Genomic DNA, 21,885 nt, shown 5'->3' with positions numbered 1-21,885 from the left:
CCAGCCCTTACTCTCTTTATTTGAGATGCTGTAGATAAATCCTTCCGCACCAAATATTCTCTCTCCTGGTACTTCATATTGCTATTGCCCCCAGTCTCATTGGCACTGCACCTCCACCGCCCAGTGGGGGAAACTTACACACATGCCTCTGAAATGAGCAAAGACTAATCAGAAGCTTCTGAGGAAGCCCGGGACCACTCACACGAGTTTCTGTATTTTACAGTTCTCTCGTTTCAGTCCGGCGCACAGATGTTTCACTCCAGAATCCCTCAGCTCATTATTTCTCAGGTCCAGCTCCGTCAGGGTCTGGTTGGTCCCGAGAACAGAGGCAAGGTCATCGCAACAAGCAGCTGTGAGAAGGCAACACTCCAGCCTGCGGGAGAGAGACAGAAAAGTAACAACCTGTTTCTGCACCACTCACTGCACTGAGGGGGCCGGTTTCAGAGGCGATGTGCAAGGTGGTGAAAATTAGATTCCCTAGGTCAGATTCAGTGCCCAGTAAAGTGAAAGTGACTCTTTCCATTGGTTTCAGTGGGCATTGGAGCAGGCCTTCTGGGCTCAGTTCTGCTCCCCTTTACACAAGTGTCACTCCCCTTCATTTCAAGTGTACCCGTATAGCTGACAGCATCGGCTCCGACTCAGCGCCCACCAGCCACAACTGATAGGTTGTGGTGCCGATCAGCTGTTTGGAGGCTGGGGAAGGCATTTGGGGGAGGGCGGAGAGCAGTGAGCGGCAGGGGCCTTGGGGGAGAGGTTGGGGGGGGCGGGAAGAGGCAGAGTGAGGGCGGGGCCTCAGGGAGGGGGCGGGAAAAGGAAGATTGAGGGCGGGGCCTTGCGGAAGGGGTGGAGTGGGGGCAGGGCCTCAGGCTGGAGAGGGGATGGAGCATCCCCGGGGAAAAATAAAAGTCAGCGCGTATGGCTGAGAGGACGGGTGATCTTAGAGAGGGTTGAAAGGATTTAAGAGTATAATATTTGGCTATAGATTTCCAAATACTGCCTGACTAGCAGGAGCCCTACATCTGAACATGAGGCTGTTTGCCCATGCCTAGATCATTGCCACAGATCATTGGTGAAAAGAGACAAGGAAATACAGTATGAAGAAAATGCTCATCTAGACCAGTAAAGTGGTTACTCACTTTATTTTCTGTAGTTTACAGTTTGGATGCTTCAGTGCTTTGTACAGCAACTTCACGCCTAAATCTCCCCATTTACTATAGCCCAGGTCCAGCTCTGTCAGGCTCTGGTTTTTAGTGAGCACAGAGGCGAGGTCACCCAAGGAAGTAGCGGTGAGACTGCGACCCCTCAGCCTGCAGGAGACAAAGGGATTCGGAACACACGATGGCTCTTCATTTGAACACAGCCACTTGTGTCCCTCTCACATCTGGGCTCCTAGGAAGCCAAGCTAGGCAGCGCGACACCTGCAGCAAAGGTGTGAGTTGAAAGCCAACAGGTCTGAGGGGCATCCTGGCTGTTCCAACGTTAAGGAAACCACAATAGCTCTAGGAGTGCTGGGCTGGACACTGCTACATTCTCTGAAAGGTGCCATGTGAGTAGCCTCTTGAATTAGCCTTGGTCCTATAACTGGTGCAGAAGACGAATAGGGCTATGGCCCCAGCCCCAACCCACCATGCCCATTAGAGGACTCCAGTAGCAAAAGTGACATCATGGCTCTTTTCCTTCTCTCTTCCATTGTGTTCTGGGCATGTTGGAACTGGGGCTGTGTGCCCCTTGGGCAAGGGCGTATCAATGGAAGAATCCTTGGTTGGTGCCCTTTTCCCCACTTCCACTTTGTACCCCTAGCCAGCAGCCACAGTCTGGCCCATAACATGCTAGCAATTATTAATCATTGCAATTGATTGTGACCGAGTCAAAATCCCACCGGGGCTTTATCTCCCTACATCAGGGCTTGGTAATGTTAAACTTCCACTTTCAAAAGGCGACCAAAGTGTTTGGGACTGGCAAGAGTCCATTTGCCGCCTCCTTCCAGCTCAGAGATCACAGACTTGTGTTTAAACTTTCCTGAGAACGTCTCTCCTCTGGCCTGAGAGTGCCGCATGGCCATTTTCAGACCACAAGGAGGTTTTCATGAACCTTACTTGGGAATGGAAACCTGGCCTTCTGCTGGAAGGCTGCATGCAACCTTCACCATAGTGTAACTAGCCGCAGCTCCATAATCCTGGGGCTGAAATCTTCTGAACCGGGTTTCAGGGCTGAGCAGAGGGCTAACGCTGATTCTGAACTGAAGTGAAGAGTTCCTTGTGGATTTAGGTTTCAGTTAGAATGCCATGAATATAACACAGTTATAAAGAAAATCCATGGTTACTTACCCCAGTTTCTGAACATTGCAGTTTTGATGTTTCAGTCCCTTACAGAGCAATTTAATCCCTGTTTCCCCCAGTTTGTTACCGCTCAGGTCCAGCTCTTTCAGAGACTGGTTTGTCTTGAGAGCAGAGGCGAGATCCTCACAACAAGCAGAGGTGAGGCGGCAGCACCCTAAACTGCAAGAGACAGACGTGGTTACTGCTTGTTTTCACCCAGGTGGCCACCTCCACTTTATTCATGTCTGTGTATTCCTGTAAAGAGATGTAGAGCTTGATCCAACACCTAAAAACTCCTACCATCTTCCCTGGCTTTGGGTCAGGACCTTAGCCAGCTGTATTGTTCTTAAACAAAAGTGATCGCTAGCCATCCTATGGCATGTGTCAAACACCCTGCTGATGTGACATTGACATGGCAGAAGTGTTCCTAGGCAATTTACAGACAGGGGTGAGGGCATGTTCAAGTTTACCAGTACTGAACAAGAGAACAATCTCAAGGCCCGCTCCTGGAAACACCTAGGTACATGCTTAATTTTAAGTACATGAGTACTCCCATTAAATTCACATTTAAAACAATAATAGGAAAATTGAAGAACTTCATGTGACGTGGAAGGAATTTCTCTCTTCTACAAAAGGAAGAGACAGTGTGCAAATGGAAGGCTCATGGGAAGGTGGAATGATTTAGCAGGCTAGAATTTTATGTTTGTAACATGTTTCCTTGCTTTCCCGTGATAATTTGGGGTGTTCTGCAAGCACATTTTTCTATAATTGATTTAAAATAATTAAAGCCATTTTAAAAACAAACAATCACTATGCCAATGTAATAGTGAGACTGAGATTGTAACAGAAGTCAGGACATTCAGAGTTATGGTTAACTTGTCCCCTGGTGCATGCTTTCTGCTCTCCCCCTTGGCATGCATTCACTATAACGGGGTCTTTCATTATAGAGAAGATGCTTCATAATATTCTGTGTTTAATTAGCAATCCCCAGAGCTGAACTGTAACTGGCTTGTGTTTAATAAAGACTCAGCTGTGAAAAGCTAAGCAGGATCTGGGTAAGTAAACAGGTGAAAGGGAAGACTCTTTAGGGTAGATTTTTCAAAAGAATCTATGTGACATTAGAGAGACAAGTTAGATGAGGTAATTTCTTTTATTGGACCAACTTCTGTGGCTGACGGAGCCAAACTTTCAGAGCTCTTCTTCAGGGCTGGGAGATGTACTAAGAGTGTCACAGCTAAATACAAGATCAAACAGATAGTTTAGCATAAGTAGTTAGCATATATTCTAATCTGAGGGATCATTCAAGGGGAAGTGGCCCCTGCAGTCAAAGGACAAACAGGGGGGTTAGTGGGTTGCAGATTGTAATAAGCCATAACTCCAGTGTCTTTATTAAGACCATGATTTTTAGTGTCTAGCAAAGTTATGAATTCAAACTCCCAGGCTCATCTTTTGAAGGCCTTGGGCAGGTTTCCTTTGCAGGTGAGGACTGATAGGGGTCAGATGTGGAGTGATCACTTTGTGAAAAGTGTCACCCACAGGTGAAAGAGTGTTTTTGTCTTTGATCATTTTCCTGTGGGAAAAATGTGGGAATGTGGAAATTTTCCTGTGGGAGTTCATTTGAGAGTGTAGTGATTGTCTTGAGGCCATTGACACTCACTGAAATCCCTTAGGTACTCTACATTTGAAAATTCTTCCTCATGTCAAATGTTTGAGGTGTTTAAAAACCAATCACTGTTGGGTCTTCTTGGTTTGTTAGTAGCATTCTTGGTCAAAATTCTCCTCTGAGATTCTTGCATAGGCTTGCGTTGACTTCAGTGGGAGTTGCTTCCACGTTGACCCATGAATTTTTTCCTCTGGAAGCAAAGCTTCCCATTCAGCTGTGGAGCCCCATGCTAAGTGGGCATTTTCAGGAGCACATCCAGTGTGTCATAGACCTGGACATCTATAAAAACCATTATTCCCGTCAACCAGCTCTTTTTCCGTAGAACATAAATAAACTGCTCTTATTGAATATGGGTGAGGGGAAGTGAAAGAAGAAATCAGGTCTGTTGCACCGGTAAAACATATAGGATATACTTAATAACAGAAATACATTTCAAAATAATGTTCTTATCCAGATACAGTGCACAAAATGGCAATAATAAATAATAATGATAGATAAATATGTCTAGCTCAAGTAACCTCCGAATTCCTGGGTCTTTATCAGTAACACATCATGAAGTGGGCTGGTTCCATGTGAATTAGCAGTCACTCTGCTGCTCAGACACTAAACCACAGTGATACATAGCTGCACATTGCTGCTAAACCCCTGAGAGAACAGCAGCAATGATAGGCTCCTTGAAGAGCAAGCACTTACGATATTTTCTTTAGCTTACAGCCTGGATCCTTCAGTGCTTGACACAAAAGGTGAGGTGGGGAATATTTTGGCTCCTTCTCCTCCAACTCCCTGGAAAGAGAGAACAGAAACGTTCCATTTTGGGTGCTGGAAAAAAAATTCCCTCTCATTTCAAGAGGTTGGCTCAGTAGTTTTTATTCTGGAGCAGACAATTCAATAATTTTTGTAAAAAATAATCCTTTTAAACATTATCGGATGTGACTACCCCTTTATTCTGATGCCAGATTAGTAAATGGGGGATTTCTGGCATCAGAAATGTGTATTTTGAAAAGTGTAAGTGAGGTGGGCTTACTTGACAGGCTAGAGAATTGAAGGTGTCTGTTTTTGGCCAGGACAAAGATCCTGAACAAAAGCCCGTTAATGTTTATGGAAAGACTCTCATGTTGACTTGAATAGCACTGGGTCAAGATTGTGGCAATGTAAGCAGTGGCAATATCTCATCAGTACAATGTATTGAGTAAGGACCTCTGGATTTAGGCCTATGAAAATATGGCATTATACTGGAATGGTTGACAGGTCCACCTGCACTCTGACAAGAGCAGGTGCTATTGTAACTACACACACTGGACATTCATCTCAATAAACTGACACACTCACCAAGGAACAAACTTTTGTAGCACTGACTCTTTTCTTTCCTCCTGCTCTTCCAGTCCAAACGTACAACCGTTCAGAGAGAGCGACTGCTCGTTACGACAATTCTTTATGCAAAATGAAAGAACCATGTGGTCGATTTTTGTAAAGTGAATATTGCTCAGACCAATTTCTTGGAAACAATCCATTGCACTTTTGACAAACTCTTCTTCCTGAATCTCGCATAAACAGTGAAGCAACTCAAGCTGGAATTGCTTTTCCTCGAGGGATCTGAAGGTCAGACCGCAGCTTCTTTTTGCTACAGATCCAAACCACTTCAATAAATTCTGTTTAATTTCAGGTGAAATTTTACAGCCAAAGATTTTCTCTGTGTGATTCATTCTCACTTTGTTTAAGAGACCAAAAAGGAAACGTACCATTAAGGTAAAAGAATTGTCTCTAGATTTTCCATAATTTTTCAAAATTTCATTCACATCTTTTTTCAGAGTCACTGATTCACACCCTTTTTCTTTATCTTCCACCAGGACATAGAACAAAGCTGCAAAGAACTCTTGGAAACTTAAGTGAATGAAGCTGTAGACACTTTCAAAGCCGATATCTTTTTGGAAAATATTCTTAGTAAGAAAGAGTGACTGAATGTCAGATCCATGCAAACCATGCTTCCTCGCATCATCTTCTTCAAAGAGTATTTTATTGTTCAAGATCCCATCTGCTGCTAGAGAGCATAGCTTCTTCAAGTCAGTGTGTACGGATTCCTTTGAATTGGAATGGTTCTCTAATAAACTGGACAGAAAGAGCATGTATACCGAGGTGGTTGTTTTTGAGCTTTTGGCTAGATCTTCTCCGCTCTCCATCTGTTGTTTCATCACTGTGCACAGGATCCAGCACACGATGGGAGCAAAGCACATGGTGAAGAGCATTTCATTCTCTTTTATAAAATCTAGAGCTTGTTTTGCTTGTATGGCATTTGCAAAGAACTTGCGGAAATACTCCTTCCTGTCATCTTCAGAGAATCCCAGGATTGTTGCAATATGGGGAAACTTCAGACACTGCCGGAGTTTATCCAGAGCGGTTGGTCTCGTAGTGATTATTAAGTAGGATTTTGGAAGAATTGTTTTACTTAATAAACTGCTCAGTATGATTTCAACTGGCTTTGTCTGAAAGGGATCAGTGCACAGACTACTTTCTTGCTGATCAAAGGAAAATTTAAGTACATCAAAACCATCAATTATGAACAAAAGCTTCTCTGGATTCATCAAAATATCTTTGATGGGTGCATTTCTGTCAGGACAATTGTTTAAAATCAGATCTGCGACACTTCGACGCTCAGAAATACAGTTCATTTCCCTGCTATTGATGTAGAAGATGTAATCAAACTTGCCAGGATAGAGTTTTCCAAATGCCCAGTCTACCATGAGCTTCTTGGCTAACATTGTTTTTCCAATCCCAGCAGCTCCCTGCAGCACAATGGTTCTCAGTGGTGTTTGCCTGTTTCCACTAGCATCAAATAAAGTCTCCAGTTTAGTAGAACTAGCTCGCTTTGCCATGATTTCTGCATGCTCTTTCCCTTTGGCTCTTATTTCATGCTTTCTCTCCTTCTGGTCACGATGTTCCTTTACAATCAGCAGCTTTGTGTATCTTGTGTTTAGTTCCACACACTCTCCAACTTGATTGTTCCTCTCTTCTATTAATTGGTATTTTTCTCGTATATGTTCCTTATACTTTGGTCTGTAATCTAATTCAATGATATGGACCATCAGAATCCGTGAATGCAGAAATTCAGGAAAAAAAAAGACAGATTATTAATGAGTTTCATGGTAGTGCTATTTAGATGCATATGAATCCCAGATTCTAATTAATAAGGGGAATAACAGATCATATTGCTGGGGGGTGGGGGGAAATTTCAGATGATGGGAAAATAGATATTTTGAAATTAAAATTTAAAAATTAAATTCAGCTGAACATTGACTATACTAGTGAAATGTTTCCAGAGATAGAGGTTCTTCTATATGGAGAGATGCGGGGAGTAGAAGGGAAAATATCTACATGCAATTTAATAGATGATGTTTAAAAGTAGAATGACTCCTTCTATTTCAATGGGTTTTGGATCATCCCCCAACTCAGTTACTCATGAATTTGAGAATTTGGAAAACACACTGGGCCACATTCTGGTCTCTGTAACACCAGACTAAATCAGAGCAATAACTTAATTACAATTAGTCTAGATTTACACTGGTGTACCTGAGATCAGATTCTGTCCCCAAATGACGATTATTTTGTCTAGTGATACACTGAACACTTGATAGATGCACTGTAATGTCTGCAACGCTGCTAATAACTGGGTACAATTTTCAACATGTATGACCCATACGTTACCTTGTGTCATTTTCAAACTCAGAGTTGCAACAGATAGAGATCGAGTAGATTGAGGCTGAACCAAAACTGAAAGAGAAATAACATGGGGTTAATATGAGTCTCAGAGAAATGAGATGGGCATGAGCCACATATCAATGGATCTCCACTTCTTTTGTAGGAAAGATACTTATAGAGCAAAGACTCAATCCTCTTGTTCTCATTAAATATCAAGGGTGCTCACAGGAATAGGGGAAGTACATTCTAAAGAAACTTCATTACACTTTGGCCAGTTGCAGTGTGCGCCAGAAAGTGATGAATCCTGTGATGGGACATCTTCCCCACACTGGCCCTGATGGGGTTAAAACCCAGCCTACAGGGCTGCAAAGAAACAGCCAATTAGGGTGGTGGCTCGACCAGCCAAAAAGGAAACTGCAGTCCAGAACAAGGAGTCTGCTGTAGGAAGCCCAAAGGAGGGGACTGGTTTCCTAGAGGGCTGCAGAGACTAGCACTGTGAACAGGGCTGCTAGGGCTTGCAGGCCCAAAGCCCTGAGAAGAGGGTGAAGGAGCCAAAGGCAGGAGCTGAAGGTGCTGGGGCTGCGGGGAAGTGGCCCAGGGAATTGAGACAGACTAGTATAGAAAGAAAGGAGGGGCAGCGGGAAGCTGTTGTTTAGAGGGTCCCTGGGCTGGGACCCAGAGTAGTGGGCGTGGCTGGGTCTCCCCTTCCCACTCGCTGCTGAAGAAGCAGCCCGGCTAGGGACTGCCAAGCCGCTGCGAGGAGCAGCTAGACTGTTGCAGAAGGAGTCCCCGCGGAAGGGGGGAACCCGGACTGTGACATGGCTGGAGGACTGTGCCACGAAGCAGAGGCAGTGAGACTGGACCTGCAGTGGGTCTGCAGGCGGAGACGAGGACGGGAGAGCCACCACCACCGGAGGCCACGCCTGCTGACCAGCGCTAATTCCTGAAACGGCCAGCGGGAGGCGCCAGTGTGGTGAGAGACCCTGTGACAAATCCTTAAAATATGAGTCCAAAGCAACAGAATAATACTTCAGGTGGTGTGGAAGGGGAAAGTGCATCGTTTTCAAACTAGTGTATCTCATAAAAATGGCAAAATCAATTTTATGCAAATTGTCCTTATTTTCTCAATGGGCTGAGATCATCTTGGACACCTTAGAATCATAGAATATCAGGGTTGGAAGGGACCTCAGGAAGTCATCTAGTCCAACCCCCTGCTCAAAGCAGGACCAATCCCCATTTTTGCCCTATATCCCTAAATGGCCCCCTCAAGGATTGAGCTCACAGCCCTGAGTTTAGCAGGCCAAAGCTCAAACCACTGAGCAATCCTTCCCCCCTTGGCTGAGAAGGTTACAAAGCATGTGGGTGGGCGAGGCAGAGGGCCTAGAAAATGGGGGATAAGAATGGAAGGGGGAAAACATCGGTAACCGTAGCACTCAGCAGCTTTGGTCTATATAGTGAGGTCCAGCAACTCTGAGCCACCGAGCCACCCGCAGGCAGTGGTGTCAGGCTGCTGGAAATCGGAGCCGTCCCTGGGGCTGTTAAAATTCACGCCAAGGGCCTGGATTCTAGAGAGGCCCCAAATCCAGGTGGTGCACGTGTGGCTTAAAGCTACCCTTGTTCTCCACTCCTGGTGGTTAGGGACTATTTAGAAAAGCTGGACGTGCACAAATCCATGGGGCCGGACGAGTTGCATCCGAGAGTGCTGAAGGAATTGGCGGCTGTGATTGCAGAGCCATTGGCCATTATCTTTGAAAACTCGTGGCGAACCGGGGAAGTCCCGGATGACTGGAAAAAGGCTAATGTAGTGCCAATCTTTAAAAAAGGGAAGAAGGAGGATCCTGGGAACTACAGGCCAGTCAGCCTCACCTCAGTCCCTGGAAAAATCATGGAGCAGGTCCTCAAAGAATCAATCCTGAAGCACTTGCATGAGAGGAAAGTGATCAGGAACAGCCAGCATGGATTCACCAAGGGAAGGTCATGCCTGACTAATCTAATCGCCTTTTATGATGAGATTACTGGTTCTGTGGATGAAGGGAAAGCAGTGGATGTATTGTTTCTTGACTTTAGCAAAGCTTTTGACACGGTCTCCCATAGTATTCTTGTCAGCAAGTTAAGGAAGTATGGGCTGGATGAATACACTATAAGGTGGGTAGAAAGCTGGCTAGATTGTCGGGCTCAACGGGTAGTGATCAATGGCTCCATGTCTAGTTGGCAGCCGGTATCAAGTGGAGTGCCCCAAGGGTCGGTCCTGGGGCCGGTTTTATTCAATATCTTCATAAATGATCTGGAGGATGGTGTGGATTGCACTCTCAGCAAATTTGCGGATGATACTAAACTGGGAGGAGTGGTAGATACGCTGGAGGGGAGGGATAGGATACAGAAGGACCTAGACAAATTGAAAGATTGGGCCAAAAGGAATCTGATGAGGTTCAATACGGATAAGTGCAGGGTCCTGCACTTAGGACGGAAGAACCCAATGCACCGCTACAGACTAGGGACCGAATGGCTAGGCAGCAGTTCTGCGGAAAAGGACCTAGGGGTGACAGTGGACGAGAAGCTGGATATGAGTCAGCAGTGTGCCCTTGTTGCCAAGAAGGCCAATGGCATTTTGGGATGTATAAGTAGGGGCATAGCGAGCAGATCGAGGGACGTGATCGTTCCCCTCTATTCGACATTGGTGAGGCCTCATCTGGAGTACTGTGTCCAGTTTTGGGCCCCACACTTCAAGAAGGATGTGGATAAATTGGAGAGAGTCCAGCGAAGGGCAACAAAAATGATTAGGGGACTGGAACACATGAGTTATGAGGAGAGGCTGAGGGAGCTGGGATTGTTTAGCCTGCAGAAGAGAAGAATGAGGGGGGATTTGATAGCTGCTTTCAACTACCTGAAAGGGGGTTCCAAAGAGGATGGCTCTAGACTGTTCTCAATGGTAGCAGATGACAGAACGAGGAGTAATGGTCTCAAGTTGCAGTGGGGGAGGTTTAGATTGGATATTAGGAAAAACTTTTTCACTAAGAGGGTGGTGAAACACTGGAATGCGTTACCTAGGGAGGTGGTAGAATCTCCTTCCTTAGAGGTTTTTAAGGTCAGGCTTGACAAAGCCCTGGCTGGGATGATTTAACTGGGAATTGGTCCTGCTTCAAGCAGGGGGTTGGACTAGATGACCTTCTGGGGTCCCTTCCAACCCTGATATTCTATGATTCTATGATTCTATGATTCCTGAGCTGTGTGTTCCATGCTGTGTTTCCTGAGAGCACAGAATCTACCCTGTGGACTCAGTGGGAGCAGGATCAAACTCTGTGTCATGTGCAGATCTGTTTAGTGCCTATGTGATGGGCTGTGCTTTCTCCCACATAAAAATAAAATGTGGGATGTGACCATGCAACCTGGAAGCGCAATAGGAGCAGAATCAGGCTCTTACAATAGCATTCTGCTTCTCGCAGGTCTCTCTCTTTCTCAGTTACCCGTATGGTGTCTGTCTATATTTTACATAACTACTTACGTAGAAATGTATGATACACTAACTACAGCTGATTCATGGCCTAAGAAATGCAGTGCTCATCTAGAGAACATGCAATAAGAGCTACTAATAAAAAAGAGGCACAATTGTTTCACAGTCATTCTAGAAAAATATTATGGACCAAATTTTCAAAGAGCAGCATCCCTTTTACTGGTGCAAATTGACGTATAGGTGCAAATCTGGGGACTCCCAGTGGGTACAAAGGAAGTTGTTAGAAGTGCAATGCTCTGATTTAGACCTGCAGTTATGGGGCCGCCCTTTTTGCAGGTGCAAAAAAGGAGGCTGGAGTTTTGCAAGTTCACCCCATATGTGTCTCTGCCTTGACTGGTGACTCCCACCGGTTTCCTCAGGGTTTTGGAATCCATTAGGTGGCTTTAGCTTGCTGCTGCTGCTCCTGGAGCTGCAGTGGGGAATATTAATGAAGAAGGACTCACAGGGGCAGCAGCCGCGTTAGATTTTTTTTGTACCTGTCTCTTTTTCCTCTTGGAGTTTCATGGCAGAGTTTTTCAGACCTATCTTGGTGAAGATTTCGATCGCTACGTTCGCTGCACTGTCTTCGCCATAGAACTCTATCAGGAGACTGGCCACGTCCATTTCGTCAGCATTCTCCAGCTTGCCCCGGGGGATTTTACGTTTCGCTCCCTCATAGCGAAAATCAGATAATTTGTGCCTAAATTTTTTAAAATCTTTCTTTTCGAGATCCTCCAGTTCCTGCACGAGGATGTCAGTCAGGGTCTTGTCTCCACTCATCGTGTGCTATTAGGAATGGTCTGAAACTGAATCAAGAACATTAGAAGATTAAAGCTGAACTCCCTCAGACTTTTAAAACCAAGAGACATCAGAAAGTTGCAGTCACTGCACAAAACAAACACCTTCCCATGGAACCAAAGGAAGTGGCTTAGCAGATATTATCATCTGCACTGTGGGTTACTAGAGATTTCTTGTAACACTTATTTTCCTACCTTACTCTTTACAGTATAAGTATTGTCATGGCAGATCAGATCAGTGATCCATATAGTCTGGGATCCTGCCTCCAGCACGGGCAGCCCCTGAGGCTTCAGAAAAACATCTAAACCTCTTGTAATGGACAATTATTGAATGACCTCTCCATAGGACTTTCTGCCTATCCTCCATCAGTTAGAGCTTGACGACTGTCATAAAGCAGGAAAGTTTAACCCCCTACTGGATGGAATCAGAACTGCTCTTCTGAGTGTCAGATTAACTGAAGCTGGTTGGAGAATGTGAAAGTGTTTTCCCCCAAAACAGAGAGAGATGAGGTAGAGGAGACAATGTCTTTTATTGGACCACCTTCTGTTGGCGGCAGGGACAAGCTTTCAGACTCCACAGAGCTCTTTGTCTGGAGAAAGTGACCAGAAGGTTTGAGCTAAATACAAGATGGGACCAATTGTTAAGCATAAGGGTTTCACACATGTTGCAGGAGACACTTAAAATGAAGTGGGCAATCAAGGTTAGCAGACAATAGGGCGTGTGACCCTATTGTTTTTAGTGACCAGCAGAGTGATGAATTTAAGTTCCCACGCTCATCTTTTGAAGGGCTTGTGCAGAGAGTTTGCAAAACTTGTTGAAGCTGTTCTGAGTTAGGAGGGCTCAAAATGGACCTGTTGGGATTTTTTTCAAACCTTTTTGTATAATGTTTTTATGAATTTTTTTGAAAGCTTTATTGAAAACAGGTTTTTTGGTAACTGAAAAATTTCTATAACCATTGTGGTAAAGTTGTTATAAAATATGATTAAAATTAGATTTAAAATATCATGAAATTTTGGGCAACAGACAAAAATTTCTTGACAAACAATTGTTCCTAAATGCAGCTATTTCTAGAGTAAACAAGGATAGTCCTTGTTTCAACATCATTCTAAGTAACGCGCAGACTTTGTACAAGAAGTAGCTACGTTTGTGTCACTGACAAATACATTTAAATATATTGTTGTCTCTAACATCCCTATAGGATGGTCTATAGCAAAAATCAGATCTGTCACACTTTAGAAAGGAGGATTTTGTAAAAATAAAGGTTTCAGAGTAACAGCCGTGTTAGTCTGTATTCGCAAAAAGAAAAGGAGTACTTGTGGCACCTTAGAGACTAACCAATTTATTTGAGCATGAGCTTTCGTGAGCTACAGCTCACTTCATCGGATGCATACCATGGAAACTGCAGAAGACATTATATGCACACAGAGACCATGAAACAATACCTCCTCACACCCCACTGTCCTGCTGGTAATAGCTTATCTAAAGTGATCATCAAGTTGGGCCATTTCCAGCACAAATCCAGGTTTTCTCACCCTCCACCCCCCCCCCCCCCCCACACAAACTCACTCTCCTGCTGGTAATAGCCCATCCAAAGTGACAACTCTCTTCACAATGTGTATGATAATCAAGGTGGGCCATTTCCTGCACAAATCCAGGTTCTCTCACTCCCTCACCCCCCTCCAAAAACCACACACACAAACTCACTCTCCTGCTGGTAATAGCTTATCCAAAGTGACCACTCTCCCTACAATGTGCATGATAATCAAGGTGGGTCATTTCCAGCACAAATCCAGGTTTTCTCACCCCCCCACCCCCATACACACACAAACTCACTCTCCTGCTGGTAATAGCTCATCCAAAGTGTCCACTCTCCCTACAATGTGCATTGTAATCAAGGTGGGCCATTTCCAGCACAAATCCAGGCTTTCTCACCCTCCCCCCCCTTTCCGGGGACACACACACACACACACACAAACTCACTCTCCTGCTGGCAACAGCTCATCCAAACTGACCACTCTCCAAGTTTAAATCCAAGTTTAACCAGAACGTCTGGGGGGGGGGGGTGGTAGGAAAAAACAAGGGGAAATAGGCTACCTTGCATAATGACTTAGCCACTCCCAATCTCTATTTAAGCCTAAATTAATAGTATCCAATTTGCAAATGAATTCCAATTCAGCAGTTTCTCGCTGGAGTCTGGATTTGAAGTTTTTTTGTTTTAAGATAGCGACCTTCATGTCTGTGATCGCGTGACCAGAGAGATTGAAGTGTTCTCCGACTGGTTTATGAATGTTATAATTCTTGACATCTGATTTGTGTCCATTTATTCTTTTACGTAGAGACTGTCCAGTCTGACCAATGTAAATGGCAGAGGGGCATTGCTGGCACATGATGGCATATATCACATTGGTGGATGTGCAGGTGAATGAGCCTCTGATAGTGTGGCTGATGTTATTAGGCCCTGTGATGGTGTCCCCTGAATAGATATGTGGGCACAGTTGGCAACGGGCTTTGTTGCAAGGATAAGTTCCTGGGTTAGTGGTTCTGTTGTCTGGTATGTGGTTGTTGGTGAGTATTTGCTTCAGGTTGCGGGGCTGTCTGTAGGTAAGGACTGGCCTGTCTCCCAAGATTTGTGAGAGTGTTGGGTCATCCTTTAGGATAGGTTGTAGATCCTTAATAATGCGTTGGAGGGGTTTTAGTTGGGGGCTGAAGGTGACGGCTAGTGGCATTCTGTTATTTTCTTTGTTAGGCCTATCCTGTAGTAGGTGACTTCTGGGAACTCTTCTGGCTCTATCAATCTGTTTCTTCACTTCCGCAGGTGGGTATTGTAGTTGTAAGAAAGTTTGACAGAGATCTTGTAGGTGTTTGTCTCTGTCTGAGGGGTTGGAGCAAATGCGGTTGTATCGCAGAGCTTGGCTGTAGACGATGGATCGTGTGGTGTGGTCAGGGTGAAAGCTGGAGGCATGTAGGTAGGAATAGCGGTCAGTAGGTTTCCGGTATAGGGTGGTGTTTATGTGACCATTGTTTATTAGCACTGTAGTGTCCAGGAAGTGGATCTCTTGTGTGGACTGGACCAGGCTGAGGTTGATGGTGGGATGGAAATTGTTGAAATCATGGTGGAATTCCTCAAGGGCTTCTTTTCCATGGGTCCAGATGATGAAGATATCATCAATATAGCGCAAGTAGAGTAGGGGCTTTAGGGGACGAGAGCTGAGGAAGCGTTGTTCTAAATCAGCCATAAAAATGTTGGCATACTGTGGGGCCATGCGGGTACCCATAGCAGTGCCGCTGATCAGAAGGTATACATTGTCCCCAAATGTAAAATAGTTATGGGTAAGGACAAAGTCACAAAGTTCAGCCACCAGGTTAGCCGTGACATTATCGGGGATAGTGTTCTTGACGGCTTGTAGTCCATCTTTGTGTGGAATGTTGGTGTAGAGGGCTTCTACATCCATAGTGGCCAGGATGGTGTTATCAGGAAGATCACCGATGGATTGAAGTTTCCTCAGGAAGTCAGTGGTGTCTCGAAGGTAGCTGGGAGTGCTGGTAGCGTAGGGCCTGAGGAGGGAGTCTACATAGCCAGACAATCCTGCTGTCAGGGTGCCAGTGCCTGAGATGATGGGGCGCCCAGGATTTCCAGGTTTATGGATCTTGGGTAGTAGATAGAATATCCCAGGTCGGGGTTCCAGGGGTGTGTCTGTGCGAATTTGATCTTGTGCTTTTTCAGGAAGTTTCTTGAGCAAATGCTGTAGTTGCTTTTGGTAACTCTCAGTGGGATCATAGGGTAATGGCTTGTAGAAAGTGGTGTTGGAGAGCTGCCGAGCAGCCTCTTGTTCATATTCCGACCTATTCATGATGACAACAGCACCTCCTTTGTCAGCCTTTTTGATTATGATGTCAGAGTTGTTTCTGAGGCTGTGGATGGCATTGTGTTCCGCATGGCTGAGGTTATGGGGCAAGTGATGCTGCTTTTCCACAATTTCAGCCCGGTCACGTTGGCAGAAGCACTCTATGTAGAAGTCCAGTCTGCTGTTTCGATCTTCAGGAGGAGTCCACCTAGAATCCTTCTTTTTGTAGTGTTGGTAGGGAGGCCTCTGTGGATTAGTATGTTGTTCAGAGGTATGTTGGAAATATTCCTTGAGTCGGAGATGTCGAAAATAGGATTCTAGGCCACCACAGAACTGTATCATGTTCGTGGGGGTGGAGGGGCAGAGGGATTTGTGCAGGAAATGGCCCACCTTGATTATCATACACACTGTGAAGAGAGTTATCACTTTGGATGGGCTATTACCAGCAGGAGAGTGAGTTTGGGGGGGGGGGGGCGGAGGGTGAGAAAACCTGGATTTGTGCTGGAAATGGCCCAACTTGATGATCACTTTAGATAAGCTATTACCATCAGGACAGTGGGGTGTGAGGAGGTATTGTTTCATGGTCTCTGTGTGTATATAATGTCTTCTGCAGTTTCCACGGTATGCATCCAATGAAGTGAGCTGTAGCTCACGAAAGCTCATGCTCAAATAAATTGGTTAGTCTCTAAGGTGCCACAAGTACTCCTTTTCTTTTTATAAAAATAAAGAAGCTAGTCAAAAAGACCCTAAAGTAATAATGGGGACATTAAAATTTTTAGACTTAGTACAAAGGCTACTTCAGCTATTTCTACACTACAGCACTTACAGAGGTGTAGCTGTACCGATGCAGCTGTTCCATTGTAGCGCTTCTGGTGAAGATGCTCTAAGCGGTCTTATGATAGCTTAATAATTCCTGCCTTCGTGAGAGGCAGTAGCTCTGTTGGCAGAAGAAGCACTCCCACCGACATAGGGCTGTCCACTCCAGTGCTTAGGTCAGTGTAACTTATGTTGCTCAGGGGTGTGGATTATTCACCCTCCTGAGCGATATAAGTTGTACCGAACTGAGGGCAGGTCTACACTACAGCCGGGATTGAAGCTCTGAGATTGATCCACCGGCGGTCGATTTAGCGGGTCTAGTAAAGATCGCTCTCCAGTCAACCCCTGTACTCTACCCCTGACAAGAAGAGTAAGGTAAGTAGATGGGAGATTTTTCTCCCATCGACCCCTCTCCCACCATGGTGAAGACCCCGCGGTAACTCAACCTAAGGTACATTGATTCCAGCTATGTTATTTACGTAGCTGGAGTTGCGTAGCTTAGGTCGACTTACCACGGTAGTATGGACATAGTCTTCAGGGTACCATAGCAAAGTCACAGAAAGCATGCATACAGAGTGTGTATGAGGGCAGGTCTACACTATGGGGGAAAGTCGATCTAAGCTATGCAATTTGAGTTACGTTAGTAGTGTAACTCAAGTCGACGTAGCTTAGATCTACTTACTGCGGGGTCCACACCATGCTGGGTCGACGGGAGAAACTCTCCTGTCGACTCCCCTTACTCTTCTTTTTCCAGTGGAGTACTGGAGTCGATGGGAGAGCCATCAGCGGTCGATTTAGCGGGTCTTCACTAGTCCCGCTAAATTGACCCCCGGTGGATTGATCACCACAGCATTGATCCCACCAGTAGTGGAGACAAGCCCTTATGTGCCAAGGGGACAACAGAGAAGGGGTTCAGCAGGCAAAGCTACTACCAGGAGGATATAAGCAGGGCCAGCATTAGACTCACTGGGGCCCAGGGCAGAAACTAAGGAGTGGGCCCCCACCTTGAGCCCTGCCACACGGGGCTGAAACCAAAGCCTGAGCCCAGGTGGCCAGGGCTGGGGCTGAAGCCCAATCTACGTAGTGTCGCCGTTCACTCCCCCAAATGGCCCTTCGCCCTCCCTGGGGGCACACCACACAGTTTAAAAATCTCTGCTTTAGTGTGATTTATTTCCACTTTTAGAGATTAAATTACTGTAACACTTGCATTAAATTTACCCACAGTGACTCTGTCGAGATGATGTAACTTAGCTTTGTGGGGCCCCTGTCACATGGGGCCCTGCGCAATTGCCCTGCTTGCTATCCCCTAACACCAGCCCTGGATATATAAGATAAAAGCAGGGAGCCTCCTGTTAATTGCTTCTCCTGCTATACTCACTCCTCTTCTGCCTTCTTGGCATGTTCTATTCTGTATGCTCTTCCCCACTTTGTTGTGTCTTTTGCTCTTTACACAAGAATTGCAGTATAAAAAAATCACATGGGCAGAGTGAGCTCCAAATCCCCATGATGACTAAATACATATGCACACTGCTGCTCTGGCTGGTACATAACACACAGAACACAGTGAGCGTCATTAGAGGGCTTACAAACCATTTAAAGTGATATTACCCAATTCTATACACTACACACTCCTTCCTCTTTAATGTAAAGGACATTTAAAAAAAGTTTCAAGTGTGTCACTGGCATTAAATGTATACCATGCTACTAAATGTGAGAGGCCGATTGTGACTTCTTTCTAGATGTTTCTTGATAACATCTTCCAGGCTTCACAACACTATGTGGAACAGTATCTGTACATTCTGGTGTAGTTGTATCAGTGACACCTTCCTGCTTTGCCAACCATGTTAGGGTCGCTTGTAGCAACAGGGACATGAAGCTCATTGGTATTATCATAAATCACTGCCTATGGCTGGATTGTAGACTTGGTATTTTCAATGGTGTCACTGGTGCAAAAGATGCTGCTAAACTTATGCTTGAAAGCTGGTTTAAGTGGTCTCTTCATGACATGTACGGTGTCATCACCAGTGCTGAACTATCTGAATTCATACAGAATACACCAGGCCATTCAGAATGGGCAACTGTTGCAATAAAACACCCCCCCCCCCCGGGATAATTTGGGGAAGCTATCTGTGGACAGCTTACAAATTCTGTCTGTGAATATTTGTGTCAGCCTGCAGACTCCATTTTGAAAGTGAGGCTTGCTGCCTTCTCTGTTTCCTTTAATGACATGTTGGATTGAAATGCCTAGGGTGGTGGCCCAGGGCTAATCATAGAGAGTCATTAAACCTTGATGGTCTTCTATTCAAATAGAAACAGCCTGAGACAAAAGGTTGGCTACTATCCAGGAGAACCGATCTGTCCAGATGGGCTGGTAATTAACCAACAGGTCATGTGATGAGGGACTCTGATCATTTGATGAGGTTGAACTGCAGGTCACTTGACTAAGGAGATGGGAGCTTATAAAAGAGAGCATCTGGGTCACCATCCATTTTGAGAAGAGACCAGAAGCAGAGGACGTTTGGACAGGAGAGCAGGAGGGTACTGACTGCAGAGGCAGTGTCAGAGAGACTCCATGGTTCAGAGGAGAAGGCATGTGCAGGAACAGGGGAACCTGGACTTCTCAGAGGGCTCTGCCCAAGCTCAAAGAACTCTGCAGAGTGGTGAGGAAATGGAAGCAGGAAAAATCTCCCATGCTATTGCATTAGAGAGCCAGGATGTTTTAGAATCCTGTGCAAAGTCTGTTTGTGTGCAGGTTTGCTTCACTGTCACATGCCCCTGAAGAGAGAAACTGTAAACCCAGAGTGCCCACACGCTGGAGTTCTCGGGGAGGGTGTGCTTAAGCTACAGAAGAGTCTGAGGGGTCAGCATTCGTCCTAGGAGCTAGGCAATTGGACTACAGGGTCTCCGCTCTCCAAGGAGGTGCTAGACAGAGAATCTCCACACACAACTCCTGGCAAGGGGTTTCATTTCTACAGTTCTCAGATGGCTTTCAGGTCGTCCTTAGAGTACCTGTGGCCTGAGCTTTGCTGGAATAAGCACTCTGGTACCACGCATTAGGCAATGCTGACCTACACTCTGCTGTTTTTTTCAAACAAGAATTGCTGGAGGCAGTTGTTTGCATGCATTAGTCCATCCACTCATCACAATGTCATGTTCCCAGGCCAGCAGGGGATCAGGTTTATTATTCTGTTGTACCATGGCATTTGTCACTGGCAAGGGGTCAGGACGTAGTAACTGTCTTTGGTTCCACTTCAGTATTCTCCCCTGTGTCTTTCCATGGCAAGTTTGACAAGCAATCCGTACTCCCATCATTGGGTGGTACTTTTGAACTCCGAGAGCCCCCAAGAATATCGCCCGGCTCTGTAATCCTGCTGCAGCCGTTGTCAGGACTCCTTTCGGTGGGTTAAAAATGGAAACTAGAGCTGGATGGTCTATAACTAGAGTAAGGGCGTATCTGCACAGGGAAACAGCCCAGAATAGCTATTGCGGACTGGCTGTTTAGCACTAACTCTCCATATAGACACTCCTATTGTGCACTAAGAGTGCCTCTGGACTTGCCTCAACTTTCTTTTGATTTATGCAAATCATCCTATCAATGGTGTAGCCACCAAGTGCAATTTGAGTCTCTGAAAAACTCCCATTTAAGCTTGTTTTGCTCTGAGACTACACTCAGCAGCCTCTCACCCTGCTCCAGTCAGAAAGGGGTTAAAACCAGCTCTGGGAAAGGGCTGCCCTGAGGAGCCAATCAGGGGAGGGCAGGTAGCAGCCAATCCAGGCCCGGGAGGGCTGGTATAAAAAGGGCTGTGAGCGAGGAGGCAGGCAGTCTCATGCCAGCCTTGGGGTGGGAAGGACCTGGCTGCCTGGGAGCACAGGGTACCTTCAACAGATCAGTGCTGGGGAAGTAGCAGGCTAAACTGGCGACCTCCCGCCTGGTGACCTCCCAGGCTGAGGCCTGACAGGAAGGCCTGAGGAGGTGCACAATGGCCACCCGTTATTTCCAAGGGGACTGAAATCACAGGCTGCCTCTGCCCTCAGTCAAGAGATATATAATTCCCTTATAGGTTGGGATGTAAAAGTGAGGCTGCCCTTGGTAAAGCTTGATGGTGTTTCCACTGGAACTGAAGCCAGGCCTCCCACCACCAATATGGCTTTCTGTGGCTACAGAACAGGCCAGGACACTGGGATGTGGAAGGGGAGTGTGGGATGCAGGAGGAGTCTGAGGGGCTACAGAGGAACGTTATGGGAACAGGAGGGCACTGGCAGGGTACAAGGGAATATGTGGGGCAGGAGGGGACTGAGAAGGTGTAGGGGAATGTGGAGAAATGGCACACGGTGCCATCGGGCAGCCATGAGGGCTCTACACCAGACACAGGCCTCTCTCCCAGCGCAGAGCTCGTGCAGTCAACTCACAACTGCCTCTGCAGTAGCCACAGGTTCAAGGGACATACCTGGGTCAGGAGCAGGTGTGGGATGGGGACAGGCCAGAGAAGGGAGGGGGCATGTCAGGTATGGGAGGAGGAGTGATTCTGAACCACTGCAATGATCTCTAAGTGCCTTCCAATGGGGCACAAACTAGGGTAGCCTTCCCGGCTGGCGTGGCCTGCACTGAAGGCCAGGCTAGCTTTTGGCAATGCCAGAATAGGGCATAAATATGACACCTCGTAAATGTCCTATGGCTACTTTAGTTCTGAATTTATCTACTGAGTTTGCACTGTTTGAAGAGGAGATGTGAGATAAGCCAGGTGAATAGTTCCTGTAGACCCAATTACCTGCTATAAGGAATCTAGGTGCTCAGCAGCAGCTAAAGCTTTAGATAAGAGCAGTTCTATGCTTAACTTGAATGATAGCACAGCTCACAAGGTCAGTCCTAACAGCTTAATGACTGATCATAAAGAACAACAAAGGACGTCTGTGATCTGAGAACCTGGTACCTGCAGGGTTTCCCGGTATATTTTGCTGTCACATTCAGAAAGTGATACTTAAATTTCTATTATAAAACCGACATCCAGGAGTTAACAGTCAAGGGCAGTATTATGAATTACTGCTGTAAACCCACTGCATTCGGTGGCCATTATACAAGGGATGGATTTGACCCCAAATTTTAAAATGTGCCTGGTGAATTAGAGGCAGTTTTGCCTCACACACAGAGTCATGGCAGTGTTGCATGCTCGGAAACAGGAGAGTAGTGAAACTCTCAGGCCCTGGGTGGAACTCTGGCATGTTGTTCAAGAGTTCTAGGCACAGGAGTAACACCATATGATC

At 45.9% G+C, this 21,885-nt stretch overlaps 1 protein-coding gene across 1 annotated transcript; it reads right to left on the bottom strand.

Annotated features, from left to right (window-relative positions):
* Positions 1 to 198: 198 nt before the first annotated feature.
* LOC311522783 (NACHT, LRR and PYD domains-containing protein 3-like) lies at positions 199 to 11,944 on the bottom strand (the record flags this gene model as incomplete). Its single annotated transcript, XM_084632255.1, has 7 exons — positions 199 to 373; positions 1,137 to 1,307; positions 2,328 to 2,498; positions 4,675 to 4,764; positions 5,806 to 7,039; positions 7,681 to 7,746; positions 11,662 to 11,944. 7 exons carry the CDS (start codon positions 11,942 to 11,944, stop codon positions 199 to 201), a joined length of 2,190 nt encoding a protein of 729 aa, XP_084488381.1.
* Between the last annotated feature and the right edge of the window lie 9,941 nt (positions 11,945 to 21,885).

This window comes from Lepidochelys olivacea (genome assembly GCF_965140295.1).
Source record: "Lepidochelys olivacea isolate rLepOli2 genome assembly, chromosome: 6".
NCBI lineage: Eukaryota > Metazoa > Chordata > Testudines > Cheloniidae > Lepidochelys > Lepidochelys olivacea.
The sequence above is the reverse complement of the archived record's forward strand: the minus strand, read 5'-3'. Positions and strand labels throughout refer to the sequence as shown.